The sequence below is a fragment of the Halichoerus grypus genome, chromosome 13 (assembly GCF_964656455.1).
Source record: "Halichoerus grypus chromosome 13, mHalGry1.hap1.1, whole genome shotgun sequence".
In the NCBI taxonomy this organism is placed as follows: domain Eukaryota; kingdom Metazoa; phylum Chordata; class Mammalia; order Carnivora; family Phocidae; genus Halichoerus; species Halichoerus grypus.
In genome coordinates, this window is record NC_135724.1 from 52446684 (window position 1) to 52467587 (window position 20904).

Here is a 20904-nt window from a genome sequence, read left to right on the forward strand (position 1 = left end):
AAGCAGCCGCCCGCCCCCCCAGCAGAGAGCCCAATGCGGGGCTCGATCCCAGGACTCTGGGATCATGACCTGAGCCGAAGGGAGACACTTAACAACTGAGCCACTCAGGTGATCCTATGCATGTGTTTTCTACAATTGTCCCACAGTTTTTGGAAATCCTGGGTTTTGTTTTTGTTTTCCAGTTTGTTTCTCTTCGCTTTTTAGTTTTGGGAATTTCTATTATTTTACCCTCAAGCTCAGAGATTCTTTGCTCAGCTGTGTCTAGTCTACTAATGAGCCCATCAAAGGCAGTCTTCCTTTCTGTTCCGGTGTTTTTGATCCCTAGCAAATCTTGTTTATCTTTTCTTAGAATTTCCATCTCTGCTTCCATTTTCCATCTGTTCTTACATGCTGTCTACTATTTCCATCAAAGCACTTAGCATTATTAATCATGGTTTTAAAAAATTCCTGGTCTGATAATTCCAGTAGTCCTGCCATATCTGACTCTGGTTCTGATGCTTGTTCAGGCACTCTAAACTGTGCTTTTTACCTTTTAGTACGCTTTGTAAATTATTGTTGAAAAGTAGGCATGGGGGTGCCTGGGTGGCTCAGTCGGTTAAGCGTCTGCCTCCCGCTCAGGTCGTAATCCCGGGGCCCTGGGATCGAGTCCCGCATTGGGCTCTCTGCTCAGCGGGGAGCCTGCTTCTCCCTCACACTCTCCCTCTGTGCTTTCTCTCTCTCTCTCAAATAAATAAATAAAATCTTAAAAAAAAAAAGTAGAAAAAAAAAGAAAAAAGAAAAGTAGGCATGGTGTCCTGGGTAAAAGGAACTGTGGTGAAGCATTCTGATTGATTAGAAGATCTTTTGGTAAACCTGCACCCCAGGACCATGAACTTCAACAGTGCTTTTCAGTTTCTCTCCACCTTGTGTGGCTAGAGGGGGCAGGGGTCGGGTGTTCTGCTTCTTCCACATGTAAGGCCAGAGGGAGCTGGAGTTGGGTACTTCCCTTCCCCCAGGTAGTTTAGACTCTGATAAGACAACAGGTTAGGCTCTGGGGAAATAGTTTCTCTTGAGGGCAGATCTTGTTTAGAATGCTCTGGCGTATTTCAAGATGGTTTCTCCTTTCTCTGCTGGAAGCACCAGGGGAGTTTTCTTTGATATTGACTGTGAGGACTTGGTAACCTCCTGGAGGTAACTCACAAAACTATGGAGATACCCCCTCTCCCCCATTACTGGGTCCCCCTGAAATATTTCACTCTCAGACTTGTCCTCACTGAGCCTCTAGCAGCTCGTCAGTGCAGTTTAGGTGTTCCTGCCCTGGCACTGCTTCCCACGGACGTTTTTGCTTGTGGGTTTCTACTCTGTTTTTTTCTGTGTCTGTATATCTGTCTCTCCAATTTTGGGGGCAGGGGTTTGCCCTGTGCTCTTACTTCTCTGACTGATTGTGGAAGAGTTGTTGATTTTTCAGTTTGTTACCTTTTTACTTTTTAGGACAGAGCGACAACTTCTAAATTCCTTGCATGCTGGACCAGAAACCACCTATTATCCCTCTTTCTACATGTAAGGAAACCAAGGCACAAAGCTATTTATTAACTTGATCAAGGGCCCCACCTGGCATGCGGTAGAGCCAGGATTTGAATCTAGGTGTTCTGGCTCAAGAGCCTATGCTGTTAACCACCGCACCATTAAGGAAAACAAGCAGGTTGGGCCGGTGGGGAAAGGAAGAATATGTTTTCTTACCATGAGTCATTCATGTCTCCTATGTTAACATTTTCAAAAAATTTTCCAAAACACTTAAAGGAACAAGTATCAGAAGGGTTGGCTTGAAAATAATGATTACTAAAACTTGAGGTAGATACAGTGAGTAAATATTTTAGAGTAAAAAAAAAAATCACTCCTAAACATACCATCTTTACAGATTACATTTCAGTTTGTGTCCATCTTTATGGACTACATAGATATTGTGTATTCAGCTTTTTCACTTAACATTGTATCATGGCGATTTCTCCATGTTTCTGTATCTTCTTTACAAAATACATTTAATAGCTATTTATTCTACCTTGGTGATGTGCTAAAATTTATAAAAATATTCTCTTAATGTTTGACGTTTGGTAATTATTATTTTTCTTTTACAATGGTAGATAATGTCCCGCAATTGGTTTCCTTCCTTTGAGTAATTTCATTCATGATAGCTCCATAATGTGTGTATTGGGTCGTTGGGTGTGGATACATATATAACTATTGCCAACTTTTGTCATATTAGTTTCCACAATGGTTGTGTCGATTTTCTGGGCTTCCAACATTGTATAATTTTATGAAATTATAGAAAATATTATATATACATATATTGAAAACCTCTTAGATACAAGTGCAGTGTCAATACCGGAAGGCTCTGATATTACACATCTTCTATAAACTGATGCATAACCTTTTTCCAGATACTCAGTTTATGTTGCATGTAGCCTTGCATGTGGGAGGCAGTCTGTAGATATTTATTGGATGGATAGATAGATGGATGGATGGATGACCTCCAACTGATTCCTTCTAATCAACACACAGAAAGTGAGTGGCAAACTTGAGCTGATACTCTGATTTATAATATAGAGCTCTTTCTCCTACTTTAACTGCAGTTCTACTTCATTCACCAATATATATTGTATACTTAGTATGTGAAAACACAGTTCTAGAAGCTGGGGGTACTACTATCAATAAAACATAGTTCTACCCATCATGTACCTCACAGTTTTATTGAGAAACTCACATACCTCTCTAGATCAAGTTCTCATTCATAAAATGAATGTAGTGACTTCAGAAGTTCCTTCTAGTTTCTGAAACTCTAAACTTCCCAAGTCTAGATATTAAGACTCTAGAGTAGGATTATTTTAAAGAGCAATCTAAAGGAACTGGTGATTCAAGATAATGATAGATCTTTTCTTTTTTTCTTCCTTCCTTCCTTCCTTCTTCCCTTCCTTCCTTCCTTCCTTCCTTCCTTCCTTCCCTCTTCATCATTGAGTGCATACTAAACACCAGACACAATTAAGTGCTAGGAATAAAAATAGGAATAAGATAAGTCCTCTTCTCTTAAAAAGTCTACAGTCCAAAATGGGAAGGTTTTTTGAAGAATGGTTTGGCAACACAACAGTACTGCACACAGTGTTTATGTGTATGTGGATGTGATGTGCTTACTCTAATATTCTAGCAAAAACTTAAATTGAGTCGTTTCCAGTATTAAAGTAGAGGAGGGAATCAGCTAAATGCTTCCAAACTTAATGGAAAATATCACTGAATCTTGTAGGTTTATGTCAGGGGAAAATACTGGTACCATACTTGCCAATATCAAGACGAAAGAGGACAAATGCAAATGGACTCACCACTTCTCTTCTTCTACTTGCACTCCTACGGACTGGAACTTACTGGGTGCTTTATTTTCCCCTGTTTTGTCAGGCTCTTCAGCATCATCCACCTGAAGAAATAACCAAATAGGCAGAGGTGCCCAATTTTAGTCATCTTGCTTGAAAAACAAATGTCACATTTTATCAGAAACATCTGCAGTACTACTGGAATGTTTTGTGATTTGTAGTCTTCTTGTTCAATATTTGTGTATTGATGAAGGCCATCACTACACTGTTAGCATGTGCTTTGACTCTGCTGATCTTAGTAAAATGAAACTTTATTCACTCTTAAGATAAATGTCTATGATTGCTCCATAGATTTGTGAGTATGTTCTTACCTGTGAACACTATATTAGAAAGGAGCACTGCATGGAAATGGGTTCTTGGAAGTTTTGAATTTGCAGATAACAAAATACAAAAGAAGGAAGAAATTTCATTTATTGTAGTTAGAATTGTTGATATTGAGAGATTTAGATTTAACTTTTTAAGATAAACTATATAGTATCTTCATTTTTTTCCCCCTTAAACTAAGAAATCGACTTTGAATATCATGCCATGGTTCCTAAATAGCTATGTAGACTACAGCTCACATAGAAAATGTGTCTATATTTAAATGATAGCCTAGGGGTGCCTGGGTGGCTCAGTCGTTAAGCGTCATCTGCCTTCCACTCAGGTCATGATCCCAGGGTCCTGGGATCGAGCCCCGCATCGGGCTCCCTGCTCCACGGGAAGCCTGCTTCTCCCCGTCTCTCACTCCCCCTGCTTGTGTTCCCTCTCTCGCTGTGTCTCTTGCTGTCAAATAAATAAAATCTTTAAAATTTTATATATATATATATATATATGTAAATGATAGCCTATGGGACAAACCTAAATTTGAAATAAATCTTATGACTGTGGAGAGCAATTAGATTTTTTCCTCTTTTTTCTGTGTATTAATAAATTATTTTTTCTAAAAATAAAAGCAATTTAATTAAGTTATATGAAATTAAAATACATAAATATAAAATGTAGAAAGATAAAGCCCCTTAAGAATCACTTTCAAACTTTGCAGCACATTTGTCCATCTATTAATATGAACCAGCTTGGTGCCCCTATTATTTGTTTTTTAAACTTTATCCTTCATTGTTCAGAATCCTAAAATCACTATATAGTGAATTTTGTATGGCTTGGAACAGCCTTCTTTACCCTGAACATATTTTAAAAGTATTTACTCTTATGCTGTCATTTTTCTTTTCCATATTTAGTTCCTAAATCCACTGTCCTGAAATGTTTGTGCTTAAGAAACAAAGTAGAGATTTAACATTTTTTTTCCTACATGGATCATCAATTGATCTGGCTCCTTTTATCAACTAATTCAATTTTTTTTAATTTGAGATGCCAACTTTATGTTCTACCAAACTTCACCCATACATTCCCATGTATATAGCCTTGTTTTTGGTCTACTGATCTTCTGGTCTTATTACTCCTCCCATTTTTTTTCCTAATCTAATTTTTTTTTTTAAGATTTTATTTATTTATTTGACAGAGAAAGACACAGCAAGAGAGGGAACAGCAGACTCCCCACGGAGCAGGGAGCCTGATGCGGGGCTCGATCCCAGGACCCTGGGATCATGACCTGAGCTGAAGGCAGACGCTTAACGACTGAGCCACCCAGGTGCCCCCCAATCTAATTTTTAATAAATCTTGGTATTTTCTATGGCATGACTCCTCCTGTAATTCTTTTTTTAATGTAATTTTTTAAATTCCTGGGTTAAATAAATGTTAAATAAATTTAACATCAAATTGTCAAATCTGGGCACCTGGGTGGCTCAGTCGTTAAGCGTCTGCCTTCGGCTCAGGTCATGATCCCAGCGTCCTGGGATCGAGTCCCGCATCAGGCTCCCTGCTCCGCGGGAAGCCTGCTTCTCCCTCTCCCATTCCCCCTGCTTGTATTCCCTCTCTCGCTGTGTCTCTCTCTGTCAAATAAATAAATAAAATCTTTAAAAAAAAAAAAAAAAACAAAAAAAAAAACAAATTGTCAAATCTCTCTCCTTCCAGCTTCTACCTAGTGATAAAACTCACATTGGAATTTTTATTAGTGTTTCTTTCAATTTATTAATTTAATTCAATGTATAACTTTTGAGAGAATTGCTATCTTTATACTATGGAGTATTCCTGTGCAGGAATATTGAATTGAATAGTTTTCCACTTTCAGATCTCTTATGTTTTATTTAAAGGAAAGTTTTTAGATTGTTTCCAAATAGGTGTTATATATTCTTTGTGAAGCTCAGTCCTGTTACAGTTTTTGTTACTAATGTGAATGGGCTTGTTTTGCTCCATTACACTTTCTATGTATTAATAATATACAGAGGGGAGTGCCTGGGTGGCTTGGTTGGTTAAGCAACTGCCTTTGGCTCAGGTCATGATCCTGGAGTCCCAGGATCCAGTCCGCACTGGGCTTCCTGCTCAGCGGGGAGCCCGCTTCTCCTTCTGATCCTACCCCCTCTCATGCCCATTCTCCCTCTCTCAAATAAATATATAAAATCTTAAAAAAAAAAAAAATACACAGGGGGTGCCTGCGTGGCTCAGTCGTTAAGCATCTGCCTTCGGCTCAGGTCATGATCCCAGGGTCCTGGGATTGAGCCCCACGTCGGGTTCCCTGCTCAGCGGGGAGCCTACTTCTCCGTCTCCAGCTCCCCCTGCTTGTGTTCCCTCTCTCTCTGTGTGTCTCTCTCTGTCAAATTAATAAATAAAATCTTGAAAAAAATTATATACAGAAACATTACTGATATCTCTGTATTTATATTGTATTCTTTCACTCTAGTGAATCCTAATAATTTTTCAGTGGTTTCCATTAGATTTTCTAAGAGGACATGCATATTATCCACAAATAAAAGCAATTTTACTCTTTCTTTGGAATGTTTAGACCACATGTCACTTTCTTGCTTTGTGTATTGGCTAATGAGGGCAAATAGTACGGAACAAATCTGTGAAAATAGGCACCTATATCTAGCTTCTGAATCTAATTGGAATGTCTCTACCATTTCACTTTTAAATATGTTTAATTAGGTTTCTTATAGATGTCTTATATCATGTTAATATCATGTTAATAGTTGGAATGCCTTCTGAATTTTATTCAATACTATATTTCTTTTTTTTTAGACTTTATCTTTATTTATTTGCCAGAGATAGAGCAAGAGTGAGAGAGAGCACACAAGGAGGGGGAGCAGCAGGTAGAGGGAGAAGGAGGCTCCCCACCCCAGGACCCTGGGATCATGACCTGAGCCAAAGGCAGACACTTAACCGACTAAGCCACCCAGGCATCCCTCAATAATATATTTCGTAGCATGCATCTTGATATCATATTTTCCCCCCTACAGCTAAAATAACTTTGAATTTCTGTAACATGCACTATTTGGTAATGACATATTATTTTATTTTTATTTTTATTTTTATTTTTTTTTTTAAGATTTTTTATTTATTCATTTGAGACACAGAGATACAGAGAGAGAAAGAGCATGAGCAGGGGGAGAGCAGAGGGATAGGGAGAAGCAGGCTCCCTGCTGAGCCAGGAGCCTGATGTGGGGCTCAATCCCAGCCGAAGGCAGACGCTTAACCATCTGAGCCACCCAGGCGCCCCTATTTTTATTTATTTTTATTTATTTATTTAAAGATTTTATTTATTTATTTGACAGAGACACCGTGAGAGAGGGAACACAAGGAGGGGGAGTGGGAGAGGGAGAAGCAGGCTTCCCGCGGAGCAGGGAGCCTGATGTGGGGCTCCATCCCAGGACTCTGGGATCATGACCTGAGCCAATGGCAGATACTTAACCAACAGAGCCACCCAGGTGTCCCTCCCAGATTTTATACTTCCTCTTACATTAGTATTACTAATTTACATGTATGTCTATTTTATTTTGACCTTAAAATTTACCAGCATAAAATTGTCACAAGAATTTTTTTATAATTTTAAAAAAGGCTTTCTCATTTCTAATATCATTGATTTGTGTTTTCCCTCTCAATCAGACTTATTATTTATTTGTTTTTCCCCAAGAACCAATTTTGGTTTAATGTATCAATTCTACTTTAGTTTTTTTTGCTGTTGCTCTGTTTTTGTCTTCCAATGCATTTATCTCTACTTTCATCATTAATAATTCCTTTCAATTTATTGTTCATTTATAGTTTTTTGAATTGAATGTTTTGTTTATATTGTAATATTTCTTGCTTAACTATGAAAGAACTTAGGGCTATGAATTCTTCTGAGATCACAGCTAGGGCCACAGCCCATAGTGATGATTTATAGGATTCTCGTCATTTATTTCACAATAATCTTGAATTTCCTCCTTCATCCAAATGTTATTTAGAATATTTTTTAATATTTTTAGATGGTAAGCTTTTGTTATTTGCTTAGCATTAATTTCTAGTTTTAATGTGTAATGGTTGGAAACCATGACTGTAATATCTCTTTTTGGAATCCATTAAAATTATCTCAGGAGTTTTGACTTGAGATAAGTCCCCCTAAAAAATCTCTTCCTGAATATGCACTGATTCTGATTTCAAGGACATCAAAATAAAGTTTACAAAGTCTGAATGTACTGAGTACTGTTACAGAAAAAACTATTCATGACACTTGTTAAAGAATTGGCAAGGTACACTTTATTCAGGGGGATTATTGTGATAGACATAGGGACCACAGCGGGCTTGGGCTCAACTCCAAATGCAACAGGAAAAAGTAGGAATTTACAGCCAAGGGAGCAGGGTGGGAGGGTGTCAGTGGGTAGAAAATTACAGAGAGGAGACAATCAGGGATAAGAGGGGACCTCAAAGGGTCCTTGCTGAAGGCAGGCCAGGGTGATCAGGCACATCAGCTGGGGGATGATGGAGGATGGGGAACATGATCAGATGAGGAACGTGACCAGACACCAGTCCTGGGGCATTCTGGCTAAACCGACTTAGATTCTCACTAAAATTGGGCAATGCAAACATGGACACACAAGTACAAAAGTCAAGGCCCAGTCAGGAAGAGAACTCAGAGCAGCCTGACTAGAGTCAGACCAAGGAGAGGCTCGTTATCAATACCACCTCTATGGCTTTACTTCATTGGTTTAAGTCCATTGATTATGAATCAGGGATGATGTGACTTTTTTATTTCTCAAGGTCCTCTTTTAATTAATAGTAACAACTCACTTGGTTTGTATCATTCTCTGAAATAGTTCACTCAACTTGGCAGTGGGACTCATCTCTTCACATGGGTCATAACATGTATTTCTGTACACTTGGATAGGCATTAAAGGAAACAGATAAGTAAATCTTAGGAGTGCAATCTCAGATAACTTAGTTTTCTTTTCTTTTTAATTCAAAGAATGAGAAAGCAACCACATCTTATGTAATGTGAAGATCAAGCTTAAAGCTCTTTTAGGTTGTTCTACAACATGAGTTCAATGATCATGGAGGGAAGTCACAATCTAATATCCGGAGGTGGAGAGGTTAAGGTCTAAAGCTACATGAAACTCATCTGTACTTGAAAAAAAATGACACTTGAGAGACTAAAAGATGGTGTAACCCCCTGCTACCTTCGGGGAAGGGAGTAGGAGTCAGAAGTAGAAAGATGGGGGCATTTCATATTTTGTTCTGTATCCTTTCATACTGTATGAATCCTTTATGACAATACCGTATGCATATACTACTTATTTTGTAATTTTAAGAAAAACAAATTAACCTTAACGTGACCCTTGACTTTTTAGAAAGACATACAACTTTGCTCTAAATCCGAAGCAACCAGTTACCCTCTCCCCGACCCTCCCAGCACTAGACCACCAGAAAAAGCACCAGATAAAGTAGTTGACTTGAATTTTGGACCATATTATAAACAATACATACTTCAAGATATTCTAGAATCATATTTAGTGCCATGAAATGTTCCCACTAGAATGCCAACTAAGTATTCTAAGACTTAAGAGTTAAGTGAACTAAGACTACAAATTCACCCTAGCCATCTCAAGCTTTTTAATACACATGCTTATGGTTTATTTATTTATTGGACAAAGTGACTTTTTCTGGTGACTTACTTATTGTCTAGCAGCTCCAGGCCCATATTTTATACCCATTTGCTCTGTGGCACTGGGGCCAGGACTCTGCAAACTACATTTCCCAGGCTTTGTTGCTGGCCAGCTTCCAGTTATATTCTAACAAAGGAAGGTGGGAGGAGGGAAGGGACTTTCTTTCTGTTTCCACCTTCTGTGGGCATTGCTCCAGCATACAAGGGCAGCTGTGCTCTAGCTTCTAGCCCTCTTGACCCATGCACCGATGTGCTGCTCCCTTGGACATCCCAGCACCAGCTGACCACACCCGCTGTGGTGGTCCGAGGCTGGCTGTACTGGGGACTCTCCCCTGAGCATCTCAATTCTGGGAACCCCACCTTTCCCTTTTTGCTGCCTTAGTCCTAGAAGTGGTAATGGCTCAGTGCATCGCGTTATTGCTCTCTCAACCTTCCCATACCTGTAGAACCAACATTGTGTATCAAACTGTCTCTGTTTGAGAACTGAGCATGGTTTCTATTTTCCTGAATGGGATTCTAACTGGTTCCATGTGGCTACACTCATGTCAATGAAAAAGGCTTAGAGTGTCAGCCAAAGTAGGATGTTGTAGCTTTACAATATGGGGTAGTAGCAAAATTACCCAATGAAACTTAACCCAATGATGCATGATAGGTATTTCCCTTAAGAACCATGATCCTCAATGCATAGAGAAAGGGAGAAAGAAAGGATGCATGGGTCTCAAGGACAAGGATGGAGGACATTGCATTCTGTGGATGGAGGACCTTGTACTCTGAGTTCGAGCCCCACCCCACCTATCTAAACCTATAGCTGCTTTGCATCAAAGTGTTTATCTTCCAAGCTTTAGTCTTTGTATGTAAATTTATCTTTGTGACAAAAATGCACAAATGTCACCACTCTTACATAGTATATTTAAATTTGTGAAGTGACTTTCAGAATGTTTCAAGAAATTGCATAGTAATTTTATCTCTGTCTTGAACAAAATTAAGAAAACCCTTAGCAGATAAAATTTCAGCAAGTTTGGGGTGCCTGGATGGCTCAGTTGGTTAAGCGACTGCCTTCGGCTCAGGTCATGATCCTGGAGCCCCGGGATCGAGTCCCACATCGGGCTCCCTGCTCAGCAGGGAGTCTGCTTCTCCCTCTGACCCTCCTCCCTCTCGTGCTCTCTCTCATTCTCTCTCTCGCAAATAAAAAAAAAAAAAAAAAAAAATTTCAGCAAGTTTGGCTATGATTTTAAAGGAAGGTAATAATAATAACTAGATTTAATATTTAGTGAGCCCACTACACTTAGAACTTTACATATATTCTATCAGTCAATTTTTAAAAAAGATTTTATTTATTTATTTGAGAAAGAGAGAGAGAGAGAGAAAATGAGCAGGGGTGGGGGAGGCACAGGGAGAGGGAGAAGCAACTCCCTGCTGAGCAGGGAGCCCAAATGTGGGGCTTGATCCCAGGACCTTGAGATCACGAACTGAGCAGAAGGCAGATGCCTAACCGACTGAGCTACCCAGGTATCCCATGTATCAGCCCATTTTTACTACAACCTATAATAAAATACCCTGTGGAATAGTGACTGTTACTGTAAATTTCCAGATGAGGAAACTAGAACCATTAAGTAATTAGCCTAAACTCACACAGGTTGTAGAGTAAATGATTGTAATGTTAGCTGTTAGGCATAGATTAAATTAAAAATGTTGGGTAAGGTTTGGAAACTCTGACCCTAAAGAGGTAAAGGGTGGGAAAGAGTTCAAGATCCTAGTGTTATATATTTTGGGGATTAGGATTTAAACTGGGTTACAGTGTAATGAAATTTGATGACTGTTTTGCATTTTGAATTTTTACTTATTATTCTCCATCAAAGAAGTGGTATAGCATGGTCACATTAAGCACCAAGGTACAGTCTAGGCTGTCAATGTAGGATGTGTGGCCTTGGGCAAGTTATCAACCTCTCTGTGTTCTCATCTATAGGGTAGAGATAATCGTACCACCTATGCCATAGGGTTGTTGTAGGGGCTAAATGAAACAACCACATAAAGTACTCAGTCCTTCCAGATGGTTTTTATAGTAGTGAACAGTGATTGAAGGAAGAGTTAGAGCAATTTTTCCACTCACTAAAATATTCAGATATTTAAGTGGCGGGATGGTGTCTGAAACAAAACTTTCTCCCCAACATTACATGTGGATTTCAGAGTAGTTCCATCTGACTGGGTGAAAATGACAATAATGTAAGGTGGATTTCATGTATATGAATGCTTTATTCTGAGTAAGAATTTTTTGGAGAAGAGGCGTCTGGCTGGCTTGGTAGAGCTTGTGACTCTTGATCTCCGGGTTGTAAGTTCAAACCCCACATTGGGTGTAGAGATTATTCAAAAAAAAAAAAGAAAAAAGAATTCTTTGGAGAAGAACCTATGAGATCAACCGGCAGACCTGGGAGGTGATTAAGATGGATATATAGAAGCTTTTAAATAAAATGAACAGTAAGACTGACAAACAACTATCTTTAAAATATGCTATTATTAAGAGCAAAAAGGCAAGATATAGAATAGGGTGAGGTATATGCTAACATCTGGGTGAAAAAAGGGGAATAAGTTAAAATATATATTTGCTTGAATATGCACAAAGTATCTCTGTACGGAGATGCAAATGTTGGTTATATTAATTTTCTCCGGCAAGGAGAACTGACAGGCTATTAAATAAGAATGGGAGGGAGACTAGTCACTGAACACCTTTTTGTAACTTTCGAATTTTGAGACAGAGGAATATTTATCTATTGAAAAATAATGTAAAATAAAGAAAAAACTTAACTGAACATTAAGGAAGTAGAAGTAAACTAACATGGCCCTGTGCCAGCTATGGGCCAGATAAGGAAAGTAGATTTTTTTTTTTTTATCATGGGTAATATATACATGACATAAAATTCTTCATCTTAACCTCTTCTAAGTGTACAGTTCCAGCCAGTATTGAGTACATTCGCAATACTGTGCTACCATCACCATCATCCACGTCCAGAATTTTTTCATCATCCCAAATTGAAATTCTGTACCCCCATAGGAAGCTGGAATCACGAACTGAGCAGAAGGCAGATGCCTAACTCAATCTCAAAATAGTTCTGTGAGGGATAGTTAAGGAAACAGGCTCAGGAAGATGGCGTCATTTACCTGGACAGCACAGAGAACCGGCCTCTGCTCTTCCCTACTCCTCCAAATCCCTTGGGCAGTTGGGAGAGCAGTTAGCTTCTAGGGGGAGGTGGGAGTGGGCATGGGGGTGGAGGCTGGCTTTGTGCATGTGCCTCCTGCTGTGTCTTCTAGTACCAGGCACCAGTGCCACAAGTTCTGTTAGGAAACTTGACAGCTTGTGCTATGGTAACCTGTAGGTTATATATGTATAAAATAAAACCATCTGGGGGCGCCTGGGTGCTCAGTCATTAAGAGTCTGCCTTCGGCTCGGGTCATGATCCCAGGTGCTGGGATCGAGCCCCGCATCGGGCTCCCTGCTCAGCGGGAAGCCTGCTTCTTCCTCTCCCACTCCCCCTGCTTGTGTCTCTCTCTGTCAAATAAAAAAAAAAGATTAAAAATAAATAAATAAAACCATCTGACTCATTGCTACTAGACAAAATTTAATTGCCCTTTAGAAGTGCACTGTGCAGAATGCACTGTGAAAATACATCATCGTTGTGAAAACCTACCCCACGCCTGGCTTTTAGATGTGCCTTAGAGTTGGTTCATTGTGAATAGATTTATTGGCTGCCACATCAGGAAGTTATTATTCAAAGGGCACCTGCATGATATGGCACAACAAAAAAGGGAGAAAGGCATGACTCTTCTCCACTGAGAGAAGGAAATTTCTAGCAGGGTAAGCCAAGCTGAACAGATGTGAAAAACAAGAATCAGTTTGATCTTATCTTTGAGCAGCAGAAAACACTGGGCTGAACTGAGAAGCCTGCTGAATTATCTACCATTTTTTGAAATGCATGATTAAATAACCAACAATTATGCTGAAACTACTGCACATTCTTTGCTCATGAAGCTGTGATGTGAGTGATTGCTTTCTACACTACCAGTCACTTTGGTCTTGCTCCCCCTCACTCCCACGTGTATGAGAAGTGATTCACATTTTTGTTCTCAGATGGTTACTCAGTAGTGTCGAACATAGTATAACACAGCTCAGTAACCCAGGTTATTCTTGGATGTCCACTCCTTTTTTGAGAATCAAAATGTGCATCAGGAATTGAGGGCACTTTGTGCGTGATTGTATTCATGTTTGTTTAGCTATCCCAATGCTTTGAGTCACACATTCAGTTTAGAGGACAAAAATAGCAGCCTCTAATAATGCCTACAGACAAAATCTCTTCATAATTTTTAAGTCACATTCAACAACGTAGGAATTCCAGTGCCAATCATTTGAAAATCTGGTCCCCCACATGGCCCTATCACCCAAAATGGCCAGATGGCAAATCTTCTGGAAAAATAAAAGTGCTTAATTTCTTGAGTTTTGGGGTCCCTATTTCAAAGGACAGAAAGGGAGGCTGTTACCTGTATCCCAATAGAGAGACATCGATTTTTCTTAAAGTGATCCTTCTTCCTGTCCTCTGTAGTGACAGTGGCTATGGTGGTCGTGGTAGTGACAGCGGCGGGGTTGTTGCTCATGTGTTGACTCGCAGGGCCGTGGATCTGGGCATTTGCAGCTTCAATGGCGGCTGTCAGAGCCTTCATACTGTCCAGGCTCTCCGTGGAGTTGCTCAGTCCAGACTGGCTGATAATATCTCCTCGCTGGCCCTGTCCATCCATGTAGGCATCCTGGGCAGACTCTGTGCTACTCTGGGCTGTGATAGAAATGAAAGGTTTCGTGGTAGTTCTGGGTGGGACTGGAGGTGGTGTCTTCTTATATGTTGTAATGCAAGATGACACTGGAAGACAGTGAAAACAGAGACACTGTGATTTCTGTGTGGGTTTCAATTTCTGTATTGTAACTAACATCCACTGGAAATCAGGGCACATGAAACACAAAGAGACACTGAGCATGAAAACAAGCCCGTTGATAGAGTAAGTGAGATCCCTGCTTCGGGGGGATAGTTGAGCCTCCTACGAGGGGACGCTCCCACAAGACTGAGGGGAAAAAAGACCGGAAAACACCACCCTCTGAGATGGACGTTTCTGAAATGGAAGTTAATATGAATTAACATAAGATAGCCATCTGTAGAAATCTTCCCAGGCAGCAGTACACCCTGAGAGAGAATGTATATACATGTAGATAAGCCCAGCGTAGTCTCTGCCTGCTCAGGAAAATACGAAATATAGCTAATGTTAAACAACATAACTCACTGGAGAAGATTGCAGTGGTGGAAAGAAAGCAAAGAGGTTGTGAGCAAGTGTGGTCTGATCCTAACCACAGTGGGAAGTGCCGGGGGGTGGGCACGGCGGCGCACAGAGCTGTCCCAGCTTCCTGGGCTGTTTCTTCCTTTCTTTCTCCCTCCCTCCCATCCCTCCCTCTCTTCCTTCCTGTCTTTGTCTCCCACCCTTCCCTGCGCCCTTCCCCCTCCCCCCTCTTCCTTCCTTCCTTTTTTCCTTCCTTCCTTCCTTCCTTCCCTCCTTCCCTCCTCCTCTTCTTCCCTCCTCTTCTCCTTCCCTCCCCCTCTCCTTCCCACCTTCCTTCCTCCGGATAGATGCTCACTATATAAACTTCTTTTCTGAAATTTTTTGTTGTTATTTCTGAGCAGTATATTCTAGAGGGAATATACTGCACAAAAGTATCCTAGTGTAGTCTCCCTTGTTTCTAAATCTGTGGTGGGGGTTGGAGGGGTGGGAGATCGGCTTGTATGAGCCTACTCCGTAAAATGCTGTCCCTCAAGGCTACTTAATCAACTCAGGGTCCAGGGTCTGTGCAGAAAGGTGTCCTTTCTGGACCTGTACAGTTTAGTCAAGATCCTCCCAGAGGCTCTGGCTAAAGTAGCCTTTGCTCTTCTCTCCAACTACCTGATCACAACTCTGAGGTTATATGAAGAAGATTTACACACTGGTTTTCAGCTTTCCATTTGTGGAGCATGGTGTACAAAATACAGATCAGAAAGAATGATTACGTTTTCAAGTGAACTCCCTGCCAGCTTTCTAAAGACTTTTGTTAAGTCCTCTTAAGAATGATTCAAACTATTGTGTTTCCGTCACATGCCCCCACCCCCCATGCCTTTCCCATTCACAACAGGCGGTCACTGTTACACCAAATCAGCTACTCCTGACCACACGATCCCAACTCTCGTTTGAGCTGCCACTGGGACCATCTCACTAAATTGAAATAACTTGCTTTAATATTTGGATGTTTCCTGGGGCCACTCAAAGGAAGTGTCCTATAAGGAACAATAAACAGAAGGATCCTATTATGCTGTCCTGTGGTTCCACTGGCTTGTGATTTGGAGTAATTTCCTTAACCGTAAAAGAGATAGGGACCGAAATATTTTGCTACTTCCTAGGGATGACCTGATGGAATATATATGCCCTGGAGGTGGGGGGTAATGTAAACAATATAAATGTAGCCACCACTCAAGTTACCTAGGATGAATGACTGCCCGAGGCTCACCCGGGGAAAACCTTCTACCTAAGCTTAGTGCACGGACTATATACATCCTTCAACAATTTGAACAGAGCTCTCAGCAATTCCCAGCCCAACATCTAGAGTTTTCAGCTAAGGTGCCTCAGAGGTAATGCAAGCAGTGGAGGCTCATGGTGCCCACCTGCAAGGGGCAGAGCCAGGAGCAGAGCCACACTGGTCTCAGGTTCTCCCACTAGGCTACAGCCAAGGCTCAGGCTAAGTAATGCAAACCCATGCACTGCTGATTTTTCACCTCACCCAATTTAGTTTAGTGTCATGCACCGGACCTACTGAGGAGCTGCCTTCTGCTTCCCAGGAAGGTTTGAAGGGATAACCCTGCTGAGGCCGAGGCTCAGACTGGGTGGGAGGAGGAGTGACCATAAGTAGGATAGGATCAATCTCTTCAAATCTAGTGAAACCAGATCATTTTATTACTTCTCTTAAGACAAGTCGTTACAGTGAGAACTCATTAGTTTGTTGAAAATGGATGCTCAGGACATTTGGCCCACTCGTTTTCCAAAGAAATGAAATACCCCATTCTAACAAAGAAATGTCTGATCTTTGGGGGTTGTTTATGGCTTCTTGTTAGTCACCCTGTTTCCTCTTTCGGTGTGGACAATCAAAACTGCACAATGCAGCCAAATAGAGTATTCTTTCTTTTGCTGTGATTTACAGTAGAAATTTTGCCATGATGTGATGTGTGATATGGGAAATAGAGAAAGGAGGGTGTCACATTATTTCCAGTGTAATGATGGGGTTTGGGGACACTCCCCAGGGCCAACTGCAATTTGGTGCCATCTGGTGGCTGTTGTCAGCTCCCCTCCTGGATCAGTAGGGATAACTGAGTACTTAGATCAATGGGGACCTGCAGGACCGCAGCGGCAATGCTAGAAATCCACTAGGGTTAGACTGGACGGGGAGAATCCTGGGGACATGTCTTTCCCAATAGGCTGGCCCAGCCCCAATGCCCAAAAGAGGTAAGAATTTGAGATTGCCTCACTCGAAGAAGGGAGCTCAACAGAAGACAGGAATCACCTGCTATGGTGTTAGATTCAAGGGGCTTCATTATGAGATTTCACTGCAGTGTGGGGCTTGGCACAAATCTGCCACAGTTATCAGAGTTACACTCAAAGAAGCACCACCCATCAATTATCAAGTAGAAATCTAAAAGGAATTCCAATCTTTAAGAATGCCCTCTGCCAGAGAAGAAAGGACATCCAAGACACAACTCACACTTCCCATAACCCCCTTCCTTCTCATGACCCAATTCTTTCGCATACGAGGCTGCTCCAGAAATCGGACAACCAAATTCCCAATTTCTCCCAGCATCACTCTTTCCTGGTTTTGCAGGCTAAATTCTTTCTTCTCTCCTAAGATCTTTTTATTTTCCTAATTCTACTCTCATGATTCAGCACCATGAATAATTTAGAATCCACTGGAGTCTGAGTGCCCAGAGGGGTGCAGTAGAGTGAGGTTCAAGGAGATGAAAACACAAGTAAATAAATCTTGTCTGGTCAAGACAGAAAGAGAAAATAAGTGGCTTACATGCCATCAGTGAAACACTTCTTTTGTTTGAGAGTAACATTCTCAAAACAGTGATTAAAAAATGCAAGTGCTCCTTTTATTCAATTGGAACTTTAAAAAGAAAAGATATGGTAATAATTTTTCATATAATTATTCAACAAACTAATAATAATAATATTAACCATTATTATTGCTTTCCTTTGCTTGATGTATTATGTGTTCATTTCAAATAAACTGATTTTTTTCCTTATTTGGATCCCGATGGTTTACTGCCCCAGCTCAAAGTTGGCGAAAGGACTCCTATTTATAAGAAGAGTCAGCAAGAGCAGAGTTACACATTTTGATGGCATCACTTTGATTCAGAGGATACTGCAGAGCATAGAGACCAGAGACCGGCTTTTACATCAAGTTAAGAAATGATTGAAGAAGGAGGAGGGTGAGGGGTGGGGGAGGGGAGGAGGAAAAGAAGGAGAAGAAGTAAAAAAAAATGAGAACAAATTCCTATCCTATTTCAGCTTCTAGCCGACGATTCAATATTGTCTCTATTTGCATGGGAAGATAATGCTAGTGTTGAAAGCCTCAGGAAGACCTGTGCCAGGAATTATTTTTTTCTGTAGTGGTGAAGGTTTTCTGAAAAAAAATCTAGACTTTCTTATCACTCTGGTTATCTTCTGTGATCAAGAGCACACATGTGTCAGGTGGCCACAAAACAGATGTAGGCTCAAACCCACATGTTCTAGCTTCTTAATAATACATTCTGCCTGGGGCATCAGTCGGATGGATGCTCAACCGACTGAGCTCAGCGTGGAGTCTGCTTTGCCCTCTCCTTCTACTTCTCCCCCTGCTCGCGTTGGTGCTCTCTTTCTCTCTTTAAAATAAATAAATAAAATCTTAAAAAGAGTAAGACCTTCTGATGGGCTAAGCTAATGTGTCATATACCATAAAGCTATGTTTAGGAATTATTTAGCACTTCCTTGTTACTTTTTAGAAACTCTTTCAAATACAACAAGCCCATAAGTACTACAGATAAAAACCACAAAAGGACAACAAAAGAATTCCAAAATATACATATACATAGAGTGGTACAGTAGTCAAACAACACCTCTTTGATGTAAACAGGTTACCCTCCGACATTATTAACCACAAAGCAAGCTGCGTTGGTCTGCGTTTAGTAGTGGCTGGCTTCTACACAGAAGTCACGGTCAGAGCAATCCTGGTTTTGCTGAGTTGTATCAGATGGTCTGCACTTACTGAGCTGAAGACCACCAGAGAGAGAAGGCCCGCCTCAACCCACTGTCTAGTTTCTGTGGAGGGCAAAGGTCTCTTGATTTGGGTAATTTGGTCTGGCCAACAACAGTTTACAAGCCCTCGAAAGAAGATTAAAAAAATCAAATGGGGTTAAGAGTGGGGTTGCTGGAACTGGCTTTTATCAGCTTGCTAGCTAATTTTGCACATCTCTTCCCAGGTCTCTGTTTAGTGACATTTCATTGATAGCTTGAAACTGATCTTGGTGTGAATATTTAACACAATGGATATTGGGAAATACTACCCCTGCCTGAGAGAGCCAGTTGTGAAGTACTTCCAGCGCACCTGTATGCATAGCGTGGCACTGGTCAAAGTGTGGTCCACAGACAGGTGTCAGGTCACAAACTATTTGATGAGCGTACGTTGAGATATGCCATGAAAATTGAGTAAACTTTTAGAAACTTTTACAGCAATTCTAAAGACTATTTCATTGGTTGAATCTAACAAAAAGAAGACCAGGGCTTGGTTTTGGGTGCCTCGTTTTTTTAATTTCCTTTATCCAGTGATTAATTTTACTGCATTTTTACCAAAATATCGATCTGCAGCAGATTGGACACCAAACAAACTGGTCCATCCCCAGAGATAGTGTGAGAAGCACTGACAGGAAACATTTACTAATCCAGCGGCAAGGGCAGAGGTAATGCATGTGGGATAAGAACATATGAGGGAGGTAACTTGAAACTACAGGCTATTTTAGAAAGCAAAAGGATGTAAAGAGGCCAAAAGAAAAAAAAAAAGAAATGTGGAAGGACATAAACTTAGACATAGAGGGGCCAGTGCACAAATACAAGCTTGTGGTTTTAGCACCAGGTAAAGCTGCCTATTTCTAAGAGGGTCTGTCTGCGTACAAGTGTGACATCTAGAACAACCAGAGGATTGTGGTGCTGCATTTCATTCTAGGCTCTTCTCTTTAAGGGGACATTGCAGAGTGCTCCAAGGAAAGAAAAACCATATCTTAGGAGGAGTGGATTAAGGAGAGAGGATGTTTAGTTTGCAAGAGAAGGAAGACAGAAGAATTTCCAATGATTTTGAAGCCTCTTGTGTCGAGGTTGGCATGGACTAGTTTTATATAAGGCATAGTGGGAAACCACCGAGGTAAGAGCTCAGAGAGGCACTAAGAATAATTCTCTAGTTCAGTTGTTCAAAGGAGGAATATGGGGCTCTCGCCAGGTAATGAGCTTCTTGGTCTCCAGAGGTGTTAAGCACAGGCCAGCTCATCTTTTGGCTGGGAAGTTATTAAAATTGTACCACCGTGTGATGGGAGCCTGAAGTAGGTGACAAGATTTCTTTCAAATGAGCTCCTGTGGTTTTATGAATATTAATAAAAGCTAGAAAAGAATTTGAGAAGTAGAGACCCATTGAGAGTGAAGTGAAAAAGCTGAAGAAGGAAACCAAGGGAGGTTAGGGAGCGTTACCAACACGGATGTTTGGTAGCAATGACCAATATTCTGGCATCCTGGGAATGCATTTTGGCCCAGACCAGGGCAAAGCTGCGAATCAGATTGCTGCTTGGCATCAAGTAGGCCGAGAAGTGCTGAACTGACAATAGGAGGTCAGCTCCCCGCCGTGATTCGCTGTGCAGGCTGGACGACTCCCCCACCAAGTGCCAGACAAACCAGCGTTCTGGCCTGAGTCATTCACCAGGTAAAAGCACAAACCCAGGTGAAAACAAAGATGATAAAATGGAACATTAGTCCAGACTTTTTTTTTTTTTTTAATTTTTTTAAGCTCTATACCCAACATGAGGCTTGAACTCAGGACCGCAGGGATCAAGAGTCGTGTGCTCCACCAACTGAGCCAGCAGGGTGCCCCTTTAGTTCATACTCTCCACGAGTACCATTAGATCAAATCACCAGAGAGTGAATCCTTACTCTGTAACACACTGTGCTAAGAATTTAATAGACATGGTCTCATGACAGAGGAAGCTCTTAGTCTCCCCATTTGTCTGATGGTAAGACTGAGGCTCAGAGCAGGTAACTGAGGTCTCTGTCTTACACAGCTACTAAGTAGTGGAGTTAGCATAACTCAGAGGCCTCAATCCCAGCTCTTTTCCTACCACCAAACCACCTGTATTCATCCGCCCATTA

The 20904-nt window shown here is 40.9% G+C and overlaps 1 protein-coding gene across 14 annotated transcripts in view; it reads right to left on the reverse strand.

The window, feature by feature from the left end:
* DLGAP1 (DLG associated protein 1) overlaps positions 1 to 20904 on the reverse strand; it is an 889834-nt gene that overhangs the window by 50436 nt on the left and 818494 nt on the right. For 10 of the 14 annotated variants that reach the window (XM_078060564.1, XM_078060563.1, XM_078060570.1 and 7 more), the window contains 2 exons: positions 13939 to 14312; positions 3351 to 3442 (listed from right to left, as the gene is read on the reverse strand). In XM_078060564.1, coding sequence (XP_077916690.1) covers positions 3351 to 3442; positions 13939 to 14312 — 466 coding nt within the window. The remainder of the gene's footprint in view (positions 1 to 3350; positions 3443 to 13938; positions 14313 to 20904) is intronic. The other 4 variants (XM_078060566.1, XM_078060565.1, XM_078060574.1 and 1 more) reach the window with 1 other exon arrangement.